The sequence below is a fragment of the Alexandromys fortis genome, unplaced genomic scaffold, assembly GCF_014885135.2.
Source record: "Alexandromys fortis isolate MF-2015 unplaced genomic scaffold, M_Fortis_MF-2015_v1.1 scaffold_7, whole genome shotgun sequence".
Lineage (NCBI taxonomy): Eukaryota > Metazoa > Chordata > Mammalia > Rodentia > Cricetidae > Alexandromys > Alexandromys fortis.
This window is the reverse complement of record NW_026067920.1, coordinates 2,628,562-2,644,667: the sequence shown is the minus strand read 5'-3', so window position 1 is coordinate 2,644,667 and position 16,106 is coordinate 2,628,562. Positions and strand designations below refer to the sequence as shown.

The 16,106-nt window shown below is 52.9% G+C and overlaps 1 protein-coding gene across 14 annotated transcripts in view; it reads left to right on the top strand.

Moving 5' to 3' along the window:
* Ablim2 (actin binding LIM protein family member 2) overlaps positions 1 to 16,106 on the top strand; it is a 121,453-nt gene that overhangs the window by 58,148 nt on the left and 47,199 nt on the right. For 8 of the 14 annotated variants that reach the window (XR_007591458.1, XM_050141210.1, XM_050141206.1 and 5 more), the window contains exons 7-10: positions 7,553 to 7,640; positions 10,140 to 10,198; positions 13,613 to 13,669; positions 15,058 to 15,135. Coding sequence is in view for 10 of the 14 variants with exons in the window: in XM_050141210.1 (XP_049997167.1) it covers positions 7,553 to 7,640; positions 10,140 to 10,198; positions 13,613 to 13,669; positions 15,058 to 15,135 (282 nt within the window). In the remaining 4 variants the exon portion in view is untranslated. The remainder of the gene's footprint in view (positions 1 to 7,552; positions 7,641 to 10,139; positions 10,199 to 13,612; positions 13,670 to 15,057; positions 15,136 to 16,106) is intronic. The other 6 variants (XR_007591461.1, XR_007591460.1, XR_007591459.1 and 3 more) reach the window with 1 other exon arrangement.

Here is a 16,106-nt window from a genome sequence, read left to right as displayed (position 1 = left end):
TAGGAGAAAGGTGTGGAAGGAGCCTGTATCCCTTGCAGGGCTCAGAGCCTAGTCCTTAACAAGCCCTCTTGTAAGCCCTATTTCTTCTTTCTGCAAAGGTGGGGGTGAGCATGGTATGGGGGTATAACTTGGCCCCACTCTATTAACCCTGGTGGCACCGTGGTGTGGACCCCACTTTCAGTGCTGTTTTATACCGATGGCTATCACCATGGCAACATGAAGCCCAGGCCCCACTGAGACCACTAATTAATTCCTTCCTCACTTCTTCCCTCCCCCCATCTCCCTTTTTCTTTCCTTCTCCATTCCTGGCATTAATTTCTATGGGGCTCAACTGTGTCCCACTGTGAGCTGGGGTCTTGCCCCACAAATATAAGGTAATGGGGTCCCTGCCATGAAGGATGGTGAGGAGACGAGGCCTGTCCTGCTCTGGCCTGGGTCAGGGACCCACACAAGCTCGTCTGTTTCCATACGCATCTCCTGTGATGTGGAATGTCGCTTTCCATTGCCCACTTCTGTATTCCCATGGGCACGTTCCTTGCCACTCTATACGCATGTGCTCTTTACTACCGGCAGAGAAACTGTGTTTTCAAATAGTTGGGAGCATTTGAAAGCTGAAGACAGCAATGAAGATTGCATCTCAAGCCCCTAAAACCAGTGTGCTTATTTTAGAAGCGTATTCAAGAGTCTTATGTAAAACAAACGATAAAATCACTCCTAAGTGAAATGCTGACACCTAAACTATCCACTGGTTAGAAATGATATTTTTTGTTTTACCTACACACACACACGAGAGAGAGAGAGAGAAGCAACCCACAGACTTACACATGGGTACAATACCCAGAGACACAGAAAAGCACAGACACACAGCATGCCACATGCAAGCACACAGACACAGAGATAGACACGTATGTACAGATGGACAACACAAATAGGCACACAAGCACACATACAGACATGAGTGTGTGCACCACTGTAGGCTGGGATCCTCACCTGTTCCCGTGTGTATTTGGCACAACTCTCTGTCCCCAGGGAGCACTTGTGCTTGACTGTGGGCCTGTGTTCCCTCTCAGAGCACCTTTCATGGATGCGTCCCTGGGTGGGCCTTAAGAGTGGTTGTGTGGGTATATGGCATGGCTTCCCAAGATGGCATCTTAAGTGGAGCTGATGGTGAGGATCAAGATGGGAGGTGGGGACAGGGGAACTGGGGGGGGTAATATGTTGGTAACAGATCCTGAGAAGTGAGGAGCTAGGGGTGGGGCAAAGGGGTTAAGCGCTGGGACAGAGACAGAGTCTGGGAAGGGACTCCAGACCTCTGGGGCTTTGCTGGGCATGTGCTAACTTGGCTCTTCTTTTGGGAGCAAGTGGTTCCCACAAGGACTCAGGTGGAAGAGCCCTGGGGACTCAGTACAGCTGCAGGCATCAGGCACTCCTGGGCTGCCTGGCGCCTGCTCTGGGTCTTGATTCTTTGCCTTCTAAATTTCATTTCCTCATGCAATTAGGACTTTTAAAATCTGGATTCAGTCTTGGAGATTCACAAGGAATTTGCAAGCCAGGTATGGTAACACCCACCTGGAATTCCAGTATTCAGGAGGCAATGGCAGGAGATTTGCAAGTTCAAAGCTAGCCCGTGCTGCAAAGTGAGACTGTCTCTAGAGACCAAAAGCTGGGATATAGTTCAGTGGGAGAGCAGTTGCCCAGCAAAGGCAAGACTCTGAGTTCAAATCCAACATTTCAAAATAATCAGAAATAAAGGCATATATACTTTTGAGACTGGCCAAGGAATGCCGTTGGCTCCGAGCAGCCACCTGAAGGTCCAGCTCTGCTTTCCATGGAGAAACCAAAGGAAAACCCAGGGGCAGAAGGAGGCATGTCCAGGTCCCTAGACAATCTGCTTTATCAAGTTGCGTCTGAGGAAGAAGGTACCGGCCTCGGATATGTGAGGCTCGGTTAGGAAGATCCAGATTTCTGCTGCCCATGTGAGGAATGGTCCCTTGCTCCACCCTGCAGAGAAGAGGCAGTATCTCAAGGCATGAGGCTTCTACCCCACTTTAGTGCCACTGACCCTTTCTGCAGGGCTGCTGGGGACAATCCTTGGAGCCCTGCCTACTGGCCTGGCCCTCCTGGGGCTGTAGGAGCTTTGTGCCCTTGTGAGCTACTCACATCTCCCTAGCCATCCTTGGTCTGTTTTGCTAAAGATGACGGTTGCTTGTTGGGAGGCATAAGCTATTTTTCTAAAACCACACATTGCCAAAACATTTTGGGCTTCTGATGCACTGTTCAAATCTGAGCCATCTTGAGCCCCAAATAGGCAAGGGGTTAGGCCATCTGCCGGCTGGGGATGCAGAGGTAGTGACACAGACATTCAGTCCTGAAGCAACCTGCTCTTGATGCTTTGGTCTTCCTGGAAAACCCTGCTTGGATAGATGACTACCAGACCCCTCACTGTAAGGGAAACACAGTGACTGTGGCTGTGGCAGCAACAGCAAAAATACTCAGCTTTGACTCTGTCACCTTCACTGGCCTTTTGTGCTCCCTTTGTTTGTAGCAGCAGCAGCAAGAGGAGGAGGGAGGGGGAGAGGTTTGACATACCTGAGTGTCCTCACAAGTCAAAGAGCCAAGGCAAGGTCACCTCTGGCCCCTGGCTGCCTCTGTGGATTAGCCTGTTCTGGGTGTTTCTGAGTTACACAGCTGACCTTACATGACTGGCTCCTCTAGGCTGTCCACCCTGTGGCACCTGTGGGTAACCCTATGGATGGATGTGCCGCACTGCCTCCTTCATAGGGCACCTGTGAGTTTAGGAGCCATTGACCGGCGTTGTGCCATGTTGCTGCAAACTGGGCCTAGGAGTCTTTGCTCTTTTTTAGACACCACGCAGTGGATTTCTAGTTTGTACGGCGAGTGGACCCAATTCCCCACAGGCTTCCCATGGTCTTGATTGTTCTTGTACACATACAGCCACTCTGGTGGGTATGAGACACCTCGTCTGCTCAGGTCAGGAGCTGTTTAGCAAGTCCCTATGGCAGTGACGTGTGACACTGACCATCTTCTCTGCTCCATCACTTTCTTATCATCTTTGGAGAAGTGGCTAGCCAAGTTGCCCCACCCCCACCCATGTGTCTTTACATACATGTGCAGAGGTGTGTGGCTGTGTGCACCTGCACTCAGAGGCCAGAGGAGTACATGAAACCATGCTCGGCTTGTTACATGGGTGTTAGGATCTGAACTCAGCCCCTCTGGGTGCACAGCAAGCCCTCCTAAGCTCTTAAGAGATCTTAAGATCTCTCCAACCAATTTCTTCTCTTTTTTAAAGACATGCCTACTTGGTGTCATGATCAAACCAGTACACTTGTCAATCAACTGACTGAAAAAACCTGACGTTGAAACACTTGGAGGCCGGTGGTGGTGGCACACACCTTTAATCCCAGCACTTGGGAGGCAGAGGCATGTGAATCTCTGAGAGTTCGAAGCCAGTCTGGTCTACAGAGCTAGCTCTAGGACAGCAAGGGCTACACAAAGAAACCCTGTCTCAAAATACCAAACCAAACCAAACAAACACACAGAAATAGTTGGTTGAGAGTTACATGCTTCCCCCGGAACAGAAGCAAACACCCTGTTACACAGCCTGTCACAGGTACTGTCCTGAGTTCACAGTCTTGTTCCCTGTCACATATCTAGCCTTGCTGGCCTGCTAGACTTTGTTTCCAGACAATGGTTAGAACCTTCTGCCCCTTCAGTAGCACTGCAGCTGCTGGGGCCCATTGCAGCCACCTTGGTTTTATGGTTTTGCAGAGTGTTAGGAACCTCCACATCACAGGGCCAGAGCTCCTGCCTCCAGAGTCCTTCATGGGTCCAAAGTCTGAAGCTTGAGTTTTGTGATTTCTACCTCCAGAGGTGTCACCACCTACACAGTCGCCTCTACTGCCATTGCAAAACTTCCTTTCTGTCCCCCATTGTTAAAGCTGTCATAGCCACTCTCTCCATACCCCCATCCGCCATTACCATAGCCTCTGCCTTCTCCAGAGGAACCAGGACTACCTCTCCCAAAACCACCATCATTACCAAACTCATTAGAGTCATCAACACTGCCACTATATCCACCAATACAATGGTCCCTGTCATTTCCTTCATGACCAAGATGGTCATTGCCACCCAAACCGCCTCCACAACCACCACCAGAGTTTCCAGAACCATGTGGGTCTACAGGAAGCACTGGACATCTCGGGTGTGAACAGGGTTCACTTCCCAACCTTCTCTCTTCCCTGCGTGGCAGCCACTCTCAAGCTGGCTGCTCACAGTGTGGCATTTCTGAACGACAGCCTCATCCACAGAGCTGTGGTCCTCCGAGGTAATGAACAATGCTGTCCTTTCTCCTGCTGCCATCACGGTTCCAATCGCTTCACTTCCCCTGGCTGTACAAAAATAATCTCTAGGTGGCTTTCCTCAGTGGTGGGCAGGGTGATGGCCGGCAGGTTATGGCAGGACTGACAGCTGTAAGGACAGAGGTGGCCAGGGTGTGTTTGGCTGTGGTCATAGAAGGAAAGCTCCTTCCCACGGTTAAGTGGGCACCTCGTCTTTGAGAATCTTCTCTCAGCTGCCTTTGGTTTCACTGTTCTTTTAGGCACATTACGTGGCCTTTCATTCATGGCTTCATCCGCCTCCTGCCCTGTGGCAGTGAGTGTTCTCTGTGGTTCCTCAGATATTCAGAGATGGTTTAAAGCCCCACCCTGACTTGGATCTGGCAGCAGGGAGATGAGAACTTTCAATAACACTTCCTCAGCATCATCCACAGGCAAAAAGGGCTGTTCCTTTCTTCTCTGGGTGGTGTATCATTGAATGGCAATGGTTCTTTACATATTCTGGATCCCATGCCCTTACTGAATCTATGTCTTGCAAAGCTATCCTCCCCTTCATCCGCTTGTCTTCTTAGCCTCCTCCTGTGCCCTTTGCTGAACAGGAGCTTTTGGCAGGTCTTGCTGAAGTCTGCTTTCCGATTGTCCTTCTTTTGTTTATGGTTTGGTTGTCCACTCTAAGTCTTCATCCAGGCTAATAAGGGCTCTGTGCGAGCTTTTCTCTTGACAGTTGTGCTGTTTTGGATCTTGTAGTTAGGTCCTCTGTCTGTTTATGAAACTCTTAGAGTTGAGTGTCCATATGCACACTTACATGCAGAGAGGAGCGGCCATGTGCACCTGGACACACTTCCACCATACAAGCTAGGCCCACAAACACACCCAGCCTCTGTGGACTTTTTCCAGTCACCCCAGGACAGTCATCACCCTCTCAAACGGACCCAATAAACCTGGGTCCAACTCCTCTGTGTTGGCTGTTCTTCTCTAATGTTCAGACTGTCTGCTCCCTCTCTGTCTTTGTTCAGGGCATGAGGGTTGAGGGGACATGTGAATATGTGATCTGCACCCTGGAGTCGAGGACTTTGAGGTAGGATTGGGAGGCCCAGTCTGAAATGTGTGCACTTGGGGCCTGCTGGACTTCTATCCCAGCTCTGCTGTGTCTGCCCACCAAATGGCCCTGCTCAAGTCTCCTTCTGCCCCATAGCTTTTATGACAGTGAAGGCTGAAATGCACCCACAGTGTATTATATAAAGGAACTGAACCCCTAGTATGTGTGGAACTGTGTAGTGTGTGCGTGTGCATGTGCACGTGTGCGTGTGTCTGTGTGTGTGTGGGCGCGCGTGCGTGCGCGCAGTGTGGCAAGTCACAGGGATGGCAGCAACTGTTACAGAGGGAAATCCCGTCTGTCTCTCTCTGTTGCTTTGTCTCTCTCTTTCCCTCTATCTCCCCAATGTGTTTATATCTCTATGTATGTCACGTGTGTGGCATGCCTGAAGAGGACATAGGATAATCTGGAGCTGGAGTTACAGGTAATTGTGAGCTGTCCAGCGTAGGTGCTGGGAACCGAACTCAGGTCATCTGGAAGATCAGCAAGCTCTCTTAACCACTGAACCATCTCTCCAGCCCTGAACCTAGTATCTCAGAAACTCTTTCCATCAGTGTTCTATGTCCCTTTAAATTCACAAGTGGACACAGGGCTTACTTACCCTGGGGCTGTCACAGGCCTGCTGGGAGGACTTGTGGGGAGCAGGGGGAAGGAAGGAAGGTCATGAACTGGGGAACATCACCTTTGGCTATCAGCTGACTTTTCTAAAATTACAGAGTGGTTTTCAACCTTTGCTCAGAACTCAAAACACAGCGTTCCCCTGCCCACTCACTGTTCTCTATTGTAATCACCAAAATGACTTGGACCCTTACCCTGTCATTCAGGCTGGCACTGGGTATGGCCACTGCCCATGAAGCAGTTCAGTCCTGGAAGGGCCCAGGCACCAGCCTTGCCAGCAAAGCCCAGTGTGTTCTGGGAAGAAAAAGCCTGGATATTCGCCAAGCTGTGAGGGTCAGAAGGGATGAGATTAGGGGGTGTCAGGAAGACTCCTATGAAGGAGGTGGCTTTGGGAGCAAAAAGGCCATTTGGTGAGGCTGGGAGGTCCAGAGGAACCCGGGTGGCAGGGTTAACATGAGCAGGGGCCTTGACTGGGGTCAGCCACCATGGTTGGGGTCTCTCTTCTCTGCCTTGAAGATCCTTTGGCCCGAGACGAGCATGGATGGGAGCTGAGCTGATAGCCAGGAGGAAGTACAGAGCAGCTGGCAAGGCCCACACGGGAGAGTCTTGATTCTCCTTTCCCATAAGGAGGGGCTTTGGCCTAGTTTTTCCAAGGGAAAACAGGCAGAGGTAGCGAGTGAGATAAGGTGCTCTTAGCCCCCCCCCCCACACACACACTTCTTATTCAGGAAGGTGCCAATTAAGATTCAAGTTCAGAAGCGGGCGTGGAGCCTCTTCCCGTTTTAGGCTGCTGTGAGACATGGCTTCATCTTTCACATTTAGCGGCAGGCCCACCTGCCACACCCTGGGAGCAGCGCTCACTGCTGAGGATGCTGGCAACAGCACTTTAGGTCTCTTTTTGGCACCATGTAGAAGTAAACCAGAGGCAAGAAATTACAATTAGTGTAATCTATTTGTTTTAGGATTAAAATTTGTAATCTAATTTAATGGCTTTTAAAGAATTACTAAACTAGAAAGTGCCAATTGAGAGAATTGAGGAGTACAGAGATAAACAAAACAAAACAACCCCCTTAAAACCTCCAAACCCCAATCTGTGCTCCCTGTTCCCATCACCGGAGAAATGAAGTTGCCCCTTCCCACCCTCCAATCCTTGCTTCCACTTCTTGTCCCCTAGGCCATGCAGAGGTGAAGGGACCGGACTCTCCTTTTATATTGACCTGTCCACAGGCACACCCAGGGGTGGTCGACTACACATCTGGTCTCCAGAGATCAAGGATCAGGCAGGCAGAACTAGGTCTCCCAGCTTCTGAACAGGCCCTGGATACTCCCTAGCATGTGCAGATCTTTGATCCCAGTGGCTTCTGGGCCTTTGATGTGCTCACTTCCCCAGATGTGTGCACAGGACAGAGGCCCACCCTGCATGCTATGGCCCTGTGGGCACCCACCGCAGTGGCAACACTTACCTGCTTTGTGCTTTGCCCAGGCCGGGGAGAAGCACTACCACCCTTCATGCGCGCTATGCATCAGATGCGGCCAGATGTTCTCAGAGGGCGAGGAGATGTACCTGCAAGGTAAGCATTCGGATGTGCCTATTGCACGCTATGCTCAAGGTGAAAAACTCCCACAGTGCTGCTGGGAGCTGGCATATCACACACTGACTGTGATCTCGAGTCAGTGACACTGCCATCGAGGGTGTCAATGAACCCGAGTGAGTGAGATCAGGCTGCCAAAGAGTAGGCCACGAGGTCCCACCACTGCCCTTCAGGCCTCATCATACACAAGGACTCAAAGACTTTAGTTGTGCCCCACCTGAGCCTTTTGGTGCCCCTTCTACACTGCAGCAAGACCAGGTTTCCTTCCTGCAGGGTGGAAAGGAGCCGTCTTCACAACATTGGCAAAGGGAAATTTGGAGAAAGGAGCCTTCCGATGTGTTCCCTAGAACCCTACCCACACACCATTAAAACTCATATTGATAGGGACAGTGAGGTGGCTTCATGGCTGGAGCCCCTGACTGCACAAACCTGATGGCCTGAGTTCCACCCCTGGAGCCCAAGTAAAGGTGGCCAGAGAGAACTGGCTGTTGGAATGTGCCCTCTGACCTTCACACACTTCACATGTGCCATTGGCAACCCCCCCAATACCAATAAAATAAAAATAAATTATAATGATAAGTGTCAAAATGGAAAACAACAGCGGAGCTCAGCCCCTTCATGGCTATGCCTCACTTTAGACCCATCCGATGTTTCATTCCCTGAAATAGGTTGAGCGTCCCACAGCCGAGCAGAGGGCATGGTGGTATAGACATAATGAAGCCATAAATGGCAGGAGTGGCAGAGAGGTGACGGCATTGCCAGGTCACTGTCCCCCCTGAGGCAGTATGGGGGACAGAGCAACCAACTGAAGGTGGCTCCAGGTCACACAGGTGCTTAAGAGGTCGCCAGTCTTTCAGGCCTGAGAGGGAGGTTAAGTCTGTTCCCTTCCGGTCCCGTCTCTTGGAAAGTCAAAGAGGCACCATAGTTTCATCTCAAAACTCTACTGGGAATGACATCATTTAGGTTAAGATGTTCAGTCAGGGCCTGGTGCAAGAGCTTGGTCAGCCTACCCTCCAGGGCTGTTAGTCAGAGGGAGTGGCTGTGAGGCCAAGACATCCCAGATACACCAGCAGAGACGGCTGGGAGTGCTGCTTGGAGGAGGTGTGGGCTTGGCTTGGCCACGACGAGAGGCTGGAGCTACAGGGTGAATAGGTGACTAGGAAGGCAGAGAGCCCACCCACCAGGAGCCTACATTCAAATGGAAGGTGGCAGAGGATTGGCTCAGCCTGGTGATCTGGTCCTCACCAGACTGAATGCAGCAAGAGGAGAGAGCTCACCCCTCAACCCCTGCCCAGGGCTAGCAGGAGAGACAGACGCGGGAGGCTTGAGGGGCTTGATTTCATCCCAGATCACGCGACCATGGGACACTGGAATGACTGGGGGACCAGGGGCCAGCAGTAGGGTGGGCACGATCTGTGGCCTTGTTTGTATTTCATCTCTTTGGCAATTTGCTCTTTCTCCTGGGGTCCTGGGACAGGGATGGAGCTGGTAGCAGCTGCATCTGTTGTGTTCTGTCTATAGACTGATGCTGAGTAACCACAGAGAGGCATTCCAATCTGTGTGTGAGACAGGCCTCCCTTTTCTGAGGCATTCCCTGACTGGGGATGATGTCAGATGTGACAGTCTCATCCCTACTGTCGCCTGTTGTTCCCAAGGGAGATCCTGAGAGTCAGGCCAGCCACCATGGCTGCTCTGTGGGAGGCCCTCTGCAGAGGCCTCGCTGTGGATGTAAATGGAGCCCTTAGAGGGCCAGCCGATGCCAAGCACGGCTCACTGGCGTAGTGGCTTGGGGACACGTGCTCACATGAAGGTGTCCTTATCTCTGGAAACAAAGATCCCCTTCATGAGTCTGGGATGTTGAGCCAATGCAGTGGGACCTGCCAGGGCTTTCTGTGGGCACGGAGTCCAGGCTGCCCTCTCAGGCATGGGTTTTCCACACTGCAGTGAGGGTCTGACCAGGCTAGTGGCACTTCTTTGTGCTCTCTGGGGAGCTGAAGACTATGGCCAGGGCCTTGTGTAGGACCCCCACCATTCCTAGCCACTCTGAGGTCTTCTGTGTGGCTCCTCATAGCTACTCTCTCCATGAAGGTGGTCTCTGGCAGGTTGTTGGTGCTGTGACCAGAGAGAGCTCTGGCAAATGTGGTGCTATGACTTTCATGGTATCCCAGCCATGAGAGCTTCTTCCCTACCCCTGCCTCTGTACTTGATGCTACCTCCAAGAATACCCGTCTGGTTAGCTTAGGCTGGGCAGTGTGCCCAGGCTCCCTGGAACCCGTGTCACTGCCCACAAAAGTAATCGGACCACATTGGGAAGTTCTCTGCTTTCCCTCATGCCATTAGCCCACATGAGCCAAGCTGCTCTCAGTGTCATGGAGAGGAGGTGTGGAGCCTGTCTGAAGGGTATTCAGCAGGTAGTCATGCGTGGGCACCGCACCCAGAACTGCTCTTTGACCTCTTCCTCTGGGAATCTATCCACAGGCTCCTCTATCTGGCACCCGGCATGTCGGCAAGCAGCCAGGACTGAAGACAAGAGCAAGGTTGGTGAGATTTGTGGCTTCCTGGTGTGTTCTCCACATGCGGGTTAGAGGGGGAGACGCAGGCCAGCCTGCTCATGCTTCTCAGCCAGGTCTCCAAGACATCGCAGGACAGCCAGGCTCAGGGGACAGAGGGCCACAAGGTAGGGGATCATATAGGTCAATGAGCCATCATGTAGGTCTAATGGGGTCCCAGGGACACCAGATGGCCCAGCCCTGCTGACTTTCTTGTCTAGTCAGTGAACACAGATCATTTGTGGGCTCAAACTGTGCCTGGCTTAACAGGTCCTACACCCTCACTGATATCTGGCCTGCCTGCCATAGAGCAAGTTCTTGAGGGTAGATTGGTCAGAATACACAGCAAGTCCCAAAGAAGAACTTCTGTCTTCTCCCTGTGGGGACAGGCATGTCACCCTCCCGCACAGATGCAGGACAGGGCACATAGAGCACTGCCAACCAGGCAAGCTCCATGCTCGAGATTTCACCGGGGCTCCAGCAAGGGAGGAGGGTGACTCTTCGAGCCCACATATCAGATCCATTGAGTCCCTGCAACCCGAGGCTCTTGTCCTAGGGCACAGGTTGGTCTTGCCGACATGGTCACCCATACCCTGAGATGATCAGGTGTGGTCAGCCCTCCCTGTACACAGCTGCTGCTGAGATGAGGTAACTATGGCCTCCTAGAGGCTGAGAGCAAAGGTCAGCCTTTAGGAAGGCATGGGCTCTGAGCGCCATAGATGCCCTGCTGTGTGCCAGGCACCAGGTTTATGGAGAGACAACAGCCACGCTGCGTGGGAAGGAAGCGCAGGATTCAAAGGGTGCACGAGAGCTCAAACCCAGGCCTTGGGAGAAGAGCAGCAGTGATTTCTAGGGTGGTTAAGGTGCAGGGCAGAAAGAGGAGGGGAAGAGGGTAGGGGGGTGGGAGGGCGAAGAAGAAAAACCCAGGAGAAGGAAATGATGGGGGAGAAGGGAGAGGAAGATTGGCTATAACAGAAGCAGAGGGATACACAGAACAGGGAGAAACACAGGGAGGCAGTGGCTAGCAGGGCGCTGTCCAGGATCCTCTCAGCAGCCTTGCCATTGGCTGTGAGGAGCTCATAACCACCCCCGCACCTCCCCAACTCCCCAACCCCCCAGTGACTGTGCATCCTTCTGCCTCATTGCACTGACATCCTATTAAGTCTTTGCTGTGGCTTTCCAGGTAGGAGGCCAGTGAGTAATGCACATTGTATGCTCTGTTTCCGTCAGTGCTGATTCTCTCTGCAAACTATGCATCTGCCACTTAGGGCATCCTCGCCCTCAGTCATGGACTGTGGAGATGTGACCATAGATCCTGATACCATCTTGCCTGCAGGGTCCCCTGTGCTGCCCAGCCACTCAGCAGAAGAGGGAGTCTGACCTGCCCAGAGGCCCCAGATATACTCTCACACATGCGTGTGCTCAGAGAAATGACCTGACCAGAGATTGAGCTAGGAAAGAGAGCTGGTACCCTGCTCTGCTCCCTTCCCCAGTCAGCTTCAAGGACCAGGTAGGGTAGGGTGGCCCTGCCCCACACCAGCTGCAGGCGACAACAGCCTTCCTCATTTTCTGTGGTCCCTGGACAGATGGAAGGCCCTGAGGGATGGATGCTGCCAGACCAGGGAATAAGGCAGCCTTGTTTTCCTGGGCCTGTGCAGGCGGGCCCTACATTCCGGGCTCTCTGGTCTGTACAGAAGTGAGTAGCTTAACATGAAGGTTGTCTCCTTCAGTCAACATTTGGGGCAGAGCCTGGACAGCCTGAGACAAGCTGACTTCTTGTCAGGTATTGAGCCTGGGCTTCCCAGGACTGGCTGATGTCTGGTCAGACCTGAGGGTGAAGGGGACAGACTCCTGCACTCTGTTGCTCCGCGTGTGAGCTGCCCTCGAGTAAGGGAAGCCAGGCAGGCCTGACTGACTTATGAAAACTCCTGTCTCTGAGAAACAACACAGCATGAAGGCGGCACCTGGGTTACTGACTCTTGAAATCTGCCACTGAGTGGAGGCAGAGCCTACTTTCTACCCAGTGACAAGAAATGGATTCCCTGTCTTGGGCTTAATAGTCACCATAACAAGTGACTCTTGGGACATCTCTAGGACACTCAGGGGACTCATTCTCCTTTAAGACCCTGGCTCCTGATTGGTCTATCCATGCAGGGCCAGGTCAGCAGGAAGAAATACGGGTCTTCCTTGCTGTTTGGAAAGCCACTCCAACTGTGTCGCTGTCCCTCCTCTACTCAGGCAGGAAGTATGTTGTGGACAAGAACCACTGTTTACAGGGTCCTGAGCATCTGGAATAGGTGCAGGGGACATTGGGAGATGTAGTCATGACTGCCCAGATCCACAGGCATTGTGGCATCTTTAGCACAGCACCCAGCACCCAGAACCCACAGGTATCATGGCATCCTTGGCATAGCATCCAATGCCTACAAGTATCATGGCATCCTCAGCACAGAACCCAATGCCCACAGGTATCAAGACATCCTTAGCACAGCATCTGGCCACCCACCATGTGTTTTTTTGTATACCTGGAACTGGGGAGAGAGCAGCGAATGAGGCTCATGGACTTCCTACCAGTTCCAGCCTATTCTTACCTCTGTGGGTGGGAACAGGCAGTGCCACAAGGCCAGGTGGGAAACATGGCACTGAAGTTCACTGTGGGTCTTTGTGGAACGGAACAGGTTAGGAATGGTGGAGGGTAGGATAATACCCATCTTCTCACCCTGGTGACAGTCACCCCAGCTCTTCTCCTTATCTCCTCTGCTGATGGGGAGTCAGGTTCTGGCCTCTGCCCTCCCCCACAGAGCTAGGCACTGAGTCTAAGGAGGGCTCACATCATCTCTGCTCAGAGTGGCTGGAGCCCATGGCACAAAGAGAGCTGGCAGCGGTCATCTCTGCCAGCTCTGTGGAGCTGGCTCAGATATTCCCCTGGCATGACCAAGGGACAATGCTCGGAATGCCACATTGGTCTGCAGTGCACGCCAGGAATAGCAGGCCCCTGTCTGGGCATCTTGCCACTTTCCAGAGAAGGGGCCAGGCAGGCATCATCCAGGGTCGGTGGAGCACAGTACCCACTCGGCCTCTCCCCACTAGAAGGGCAGGCCCCGTCTTACAGGCACCAATTACAGGCATGAGGGGGCCACTGCAAGGAGCAGTTCTGAGGTACGTGATGACTAAGGACTGGACAGTCAGTGCCATGAGGCGGTCCCATTCCCGTCAGCCTCGAAAGCTGTGGTACCAGGGAGGGGTACCTGTCAGTGTATTCCCTAGCTGAGGTGCTGAGAAATCAAGGGCCCCGAGGGGAGGCAGAGCTCAGTGCTGAGGGGTCCAAAACACAGGAGCTGCAGAGGGGATGGCAGGATCTGAAGAGCAAGCTTCACGCCATCCCTCCTCTCTCCCTTCTAGATGCACAGCTCTGTTTGCAGCCAGCCCTGCCCGGGCACCCTGCCCTGTGCCTTACAGGTTTGTGCCCCCTGCTACCTTGTGTGGCTCGTCTGGTCCTGGTGTCTGCCTGTCCCTGCTCGTGCCATGCTAATTGTAGGAGGAGCTCAGGAGGGGAGGCCTCCTCCAGGTCAGGCTTGGTCCCTCTAGCCTGGAGGTTTCAACACATTCCCTGCCTCCCTGTGGCAGGGATCAAAGCTACAGGTGATCGCCGGCCGGCCGGCTCCTCCTGAGGCCTCTCTGATTGGGGTTGGTGGCAGCATCTTGTTTTCTTACATGCTTGTGTGTGCGTTCATGTTCTGAGCTCTTTTTAGGATGACTCCAAGCAGATTGGCTTAGATCCACCCAGTGACCCATTTTACCTTTGTGACCTCTAGGAGGACCCCCCCATCTCCACACGGTCACACTCTGAGGTCCCAGGAAAGGGCCTCAACATGGGAAATTTAAGAAAACCAATGAGGGCCTTAACAGATGTCAAGCGCCTCAGGAGAGGAGCATGGCAGACTCTGTAGGCAATAAAGGAGCCTCCTGAGGAAAAGGGAGGGAGGGGCAGCGGTGGTGTGGGTCACTGAAGATATGCAGGGGAGGACGTGAAACCCAGGGCAGAGGGGTCAGAGCTCTCATCTTCTGAGAGGCAGGGACACCTGGTGGAAATATGTTCCTCTTAGATGAGGAAAGCAGGAGGCACGAGAATGGGCATGGGAGGAACTAGACCAGGAGAAGGGGTCTAGAGTGGCCAGGGGCACGGGCCTTGCCTGTAAGGATGAAAGCCAGGTGTGGGGCATTTAGGGGATCTGTATGAGGGAGGGGAAGGAGGAGCTAGAGCTAGCAATACAGAGGGGAGGGGAGGAGGGCATGTAAGGAGGGTTGGGCACTGTCAATGGCAGAGACTGGGAGGAAGCTGGTTATGCAGTGACATCACGCACCACCTGATACTGGCAGAGCTGCGCCTAGGTAAGGGAGGAAGGAGTAGCTGAGAAGGCCGGGTCAGCAGAGGGGAGGGTGTGACTGCTGGGTGTGGCTGGAGGACTGACATTTGTCCAAGCATTGGAAAATAGCAGAGGTTCCATGCACCATGGAGATGATGCATAACATGGTTGCTAGACATGCCCACTTGCCTTCATCCTCAGAGACATGATAACCTCACCCCAGCATCCCTTGGGACATTCTGAGCTTTTTGTGAGTGACGGGTTGTGGACACCTTATCTTCACTAATGGCCTGCTGTGTTTATTGTAGTCTTCAGTTGTTCTTCCAAGCCTGTGCATTTGTTCCAAGACTTCCCTCAACCTACAAAAGGGGGAAAATTCCACCTGCCGAGCTCACTGGCATTCTTGCCCATATCCTGGAGATGCCTCCAGAAGGTGCCCAACAGTGTGGCTCCAGGTCAACTTGTACAACTCTGTTCTAGGAAACCAGGACTTCCTCAGAGAGCATTGTCTCCGTGCCTGCATCCAGCACGTCGGGGTCCCCAAGCCGTGTGATCTACGTAAGTGAGGGCCATGGAGAGTGCTGTGGGGTGGTGGTGGGGTCACCACTGGGCCAGTTCTGTGGGGACTGCAGTCTGTTGAGGATGGTCACTGTGGGCTCCAAGAATGAGGCTCGACACTCAGCACTACCGTGGGGGAAAATGGGTAGAGAGCTGGGGAGTGACTTGAACCCTGAGGCCCAGACACATCCATGCGGCCTAGGAAGGCCACTAGGAATTTGTCCTCAACTGACTGGTAATGAGAGGGAAGCATGGAGCATAGCTGTGGTCATCATCCTGCAGGCAGGCAATGGCTGGTCTCTAGGTAGTCAGCCAAGGCCATGTGAAGGAAGGGTATGTGGGCCTATAAGCCGCTATGCAGGTCCATGCACGTGCACAGAAGGCTCCTGCCCAACTCCCCAAGAGAAAGGTATTGTAAAATAGCACCAGACAGACCTTGGTGGGCCAAGGGTCCATGTGGCAGGTGAGAATCAGAGGCCTCACGGTGGGCAGGAGACAAATATGCCATGCAGGGTCACTGTGATTACAGCGTGGAGGGAGAGGGTTCTAGAACCCTGGGAGGACACTTGTGCTGAGTCTCAGCCAGTGCCTGTGAGGTCCAGAGTCTGGCTGTGCATTGGAGGCAAGGTGTTTCCCCTGTGGACCTCTGAAAGCTTATTTGTAAGCTGGGGTGAATTCAATCCCACCACCCAGTCTGTGCAGATGCCTGATTGCTCGGCTTTAGACAAAATGTGATGAAGCCGGTGGAGTCCCAGACAACTCTAGTCCTGACCTGGGGATGTAAGAGAGGACATGCAGTCCACAGAAGGTCAGCCCTCTGACCTGGATGGAAGTGAGACCTCCATGAGTGGGAATGGTGTGTGCACAGCTCTAAGATGAAGGATGGGAACTACAGGAGCCAAGGGGCAGGATGTACAGAATGGGGGCAGAGGAGATCAAGATCAACTGATGGTCAGGGAAAGATCCCCTGA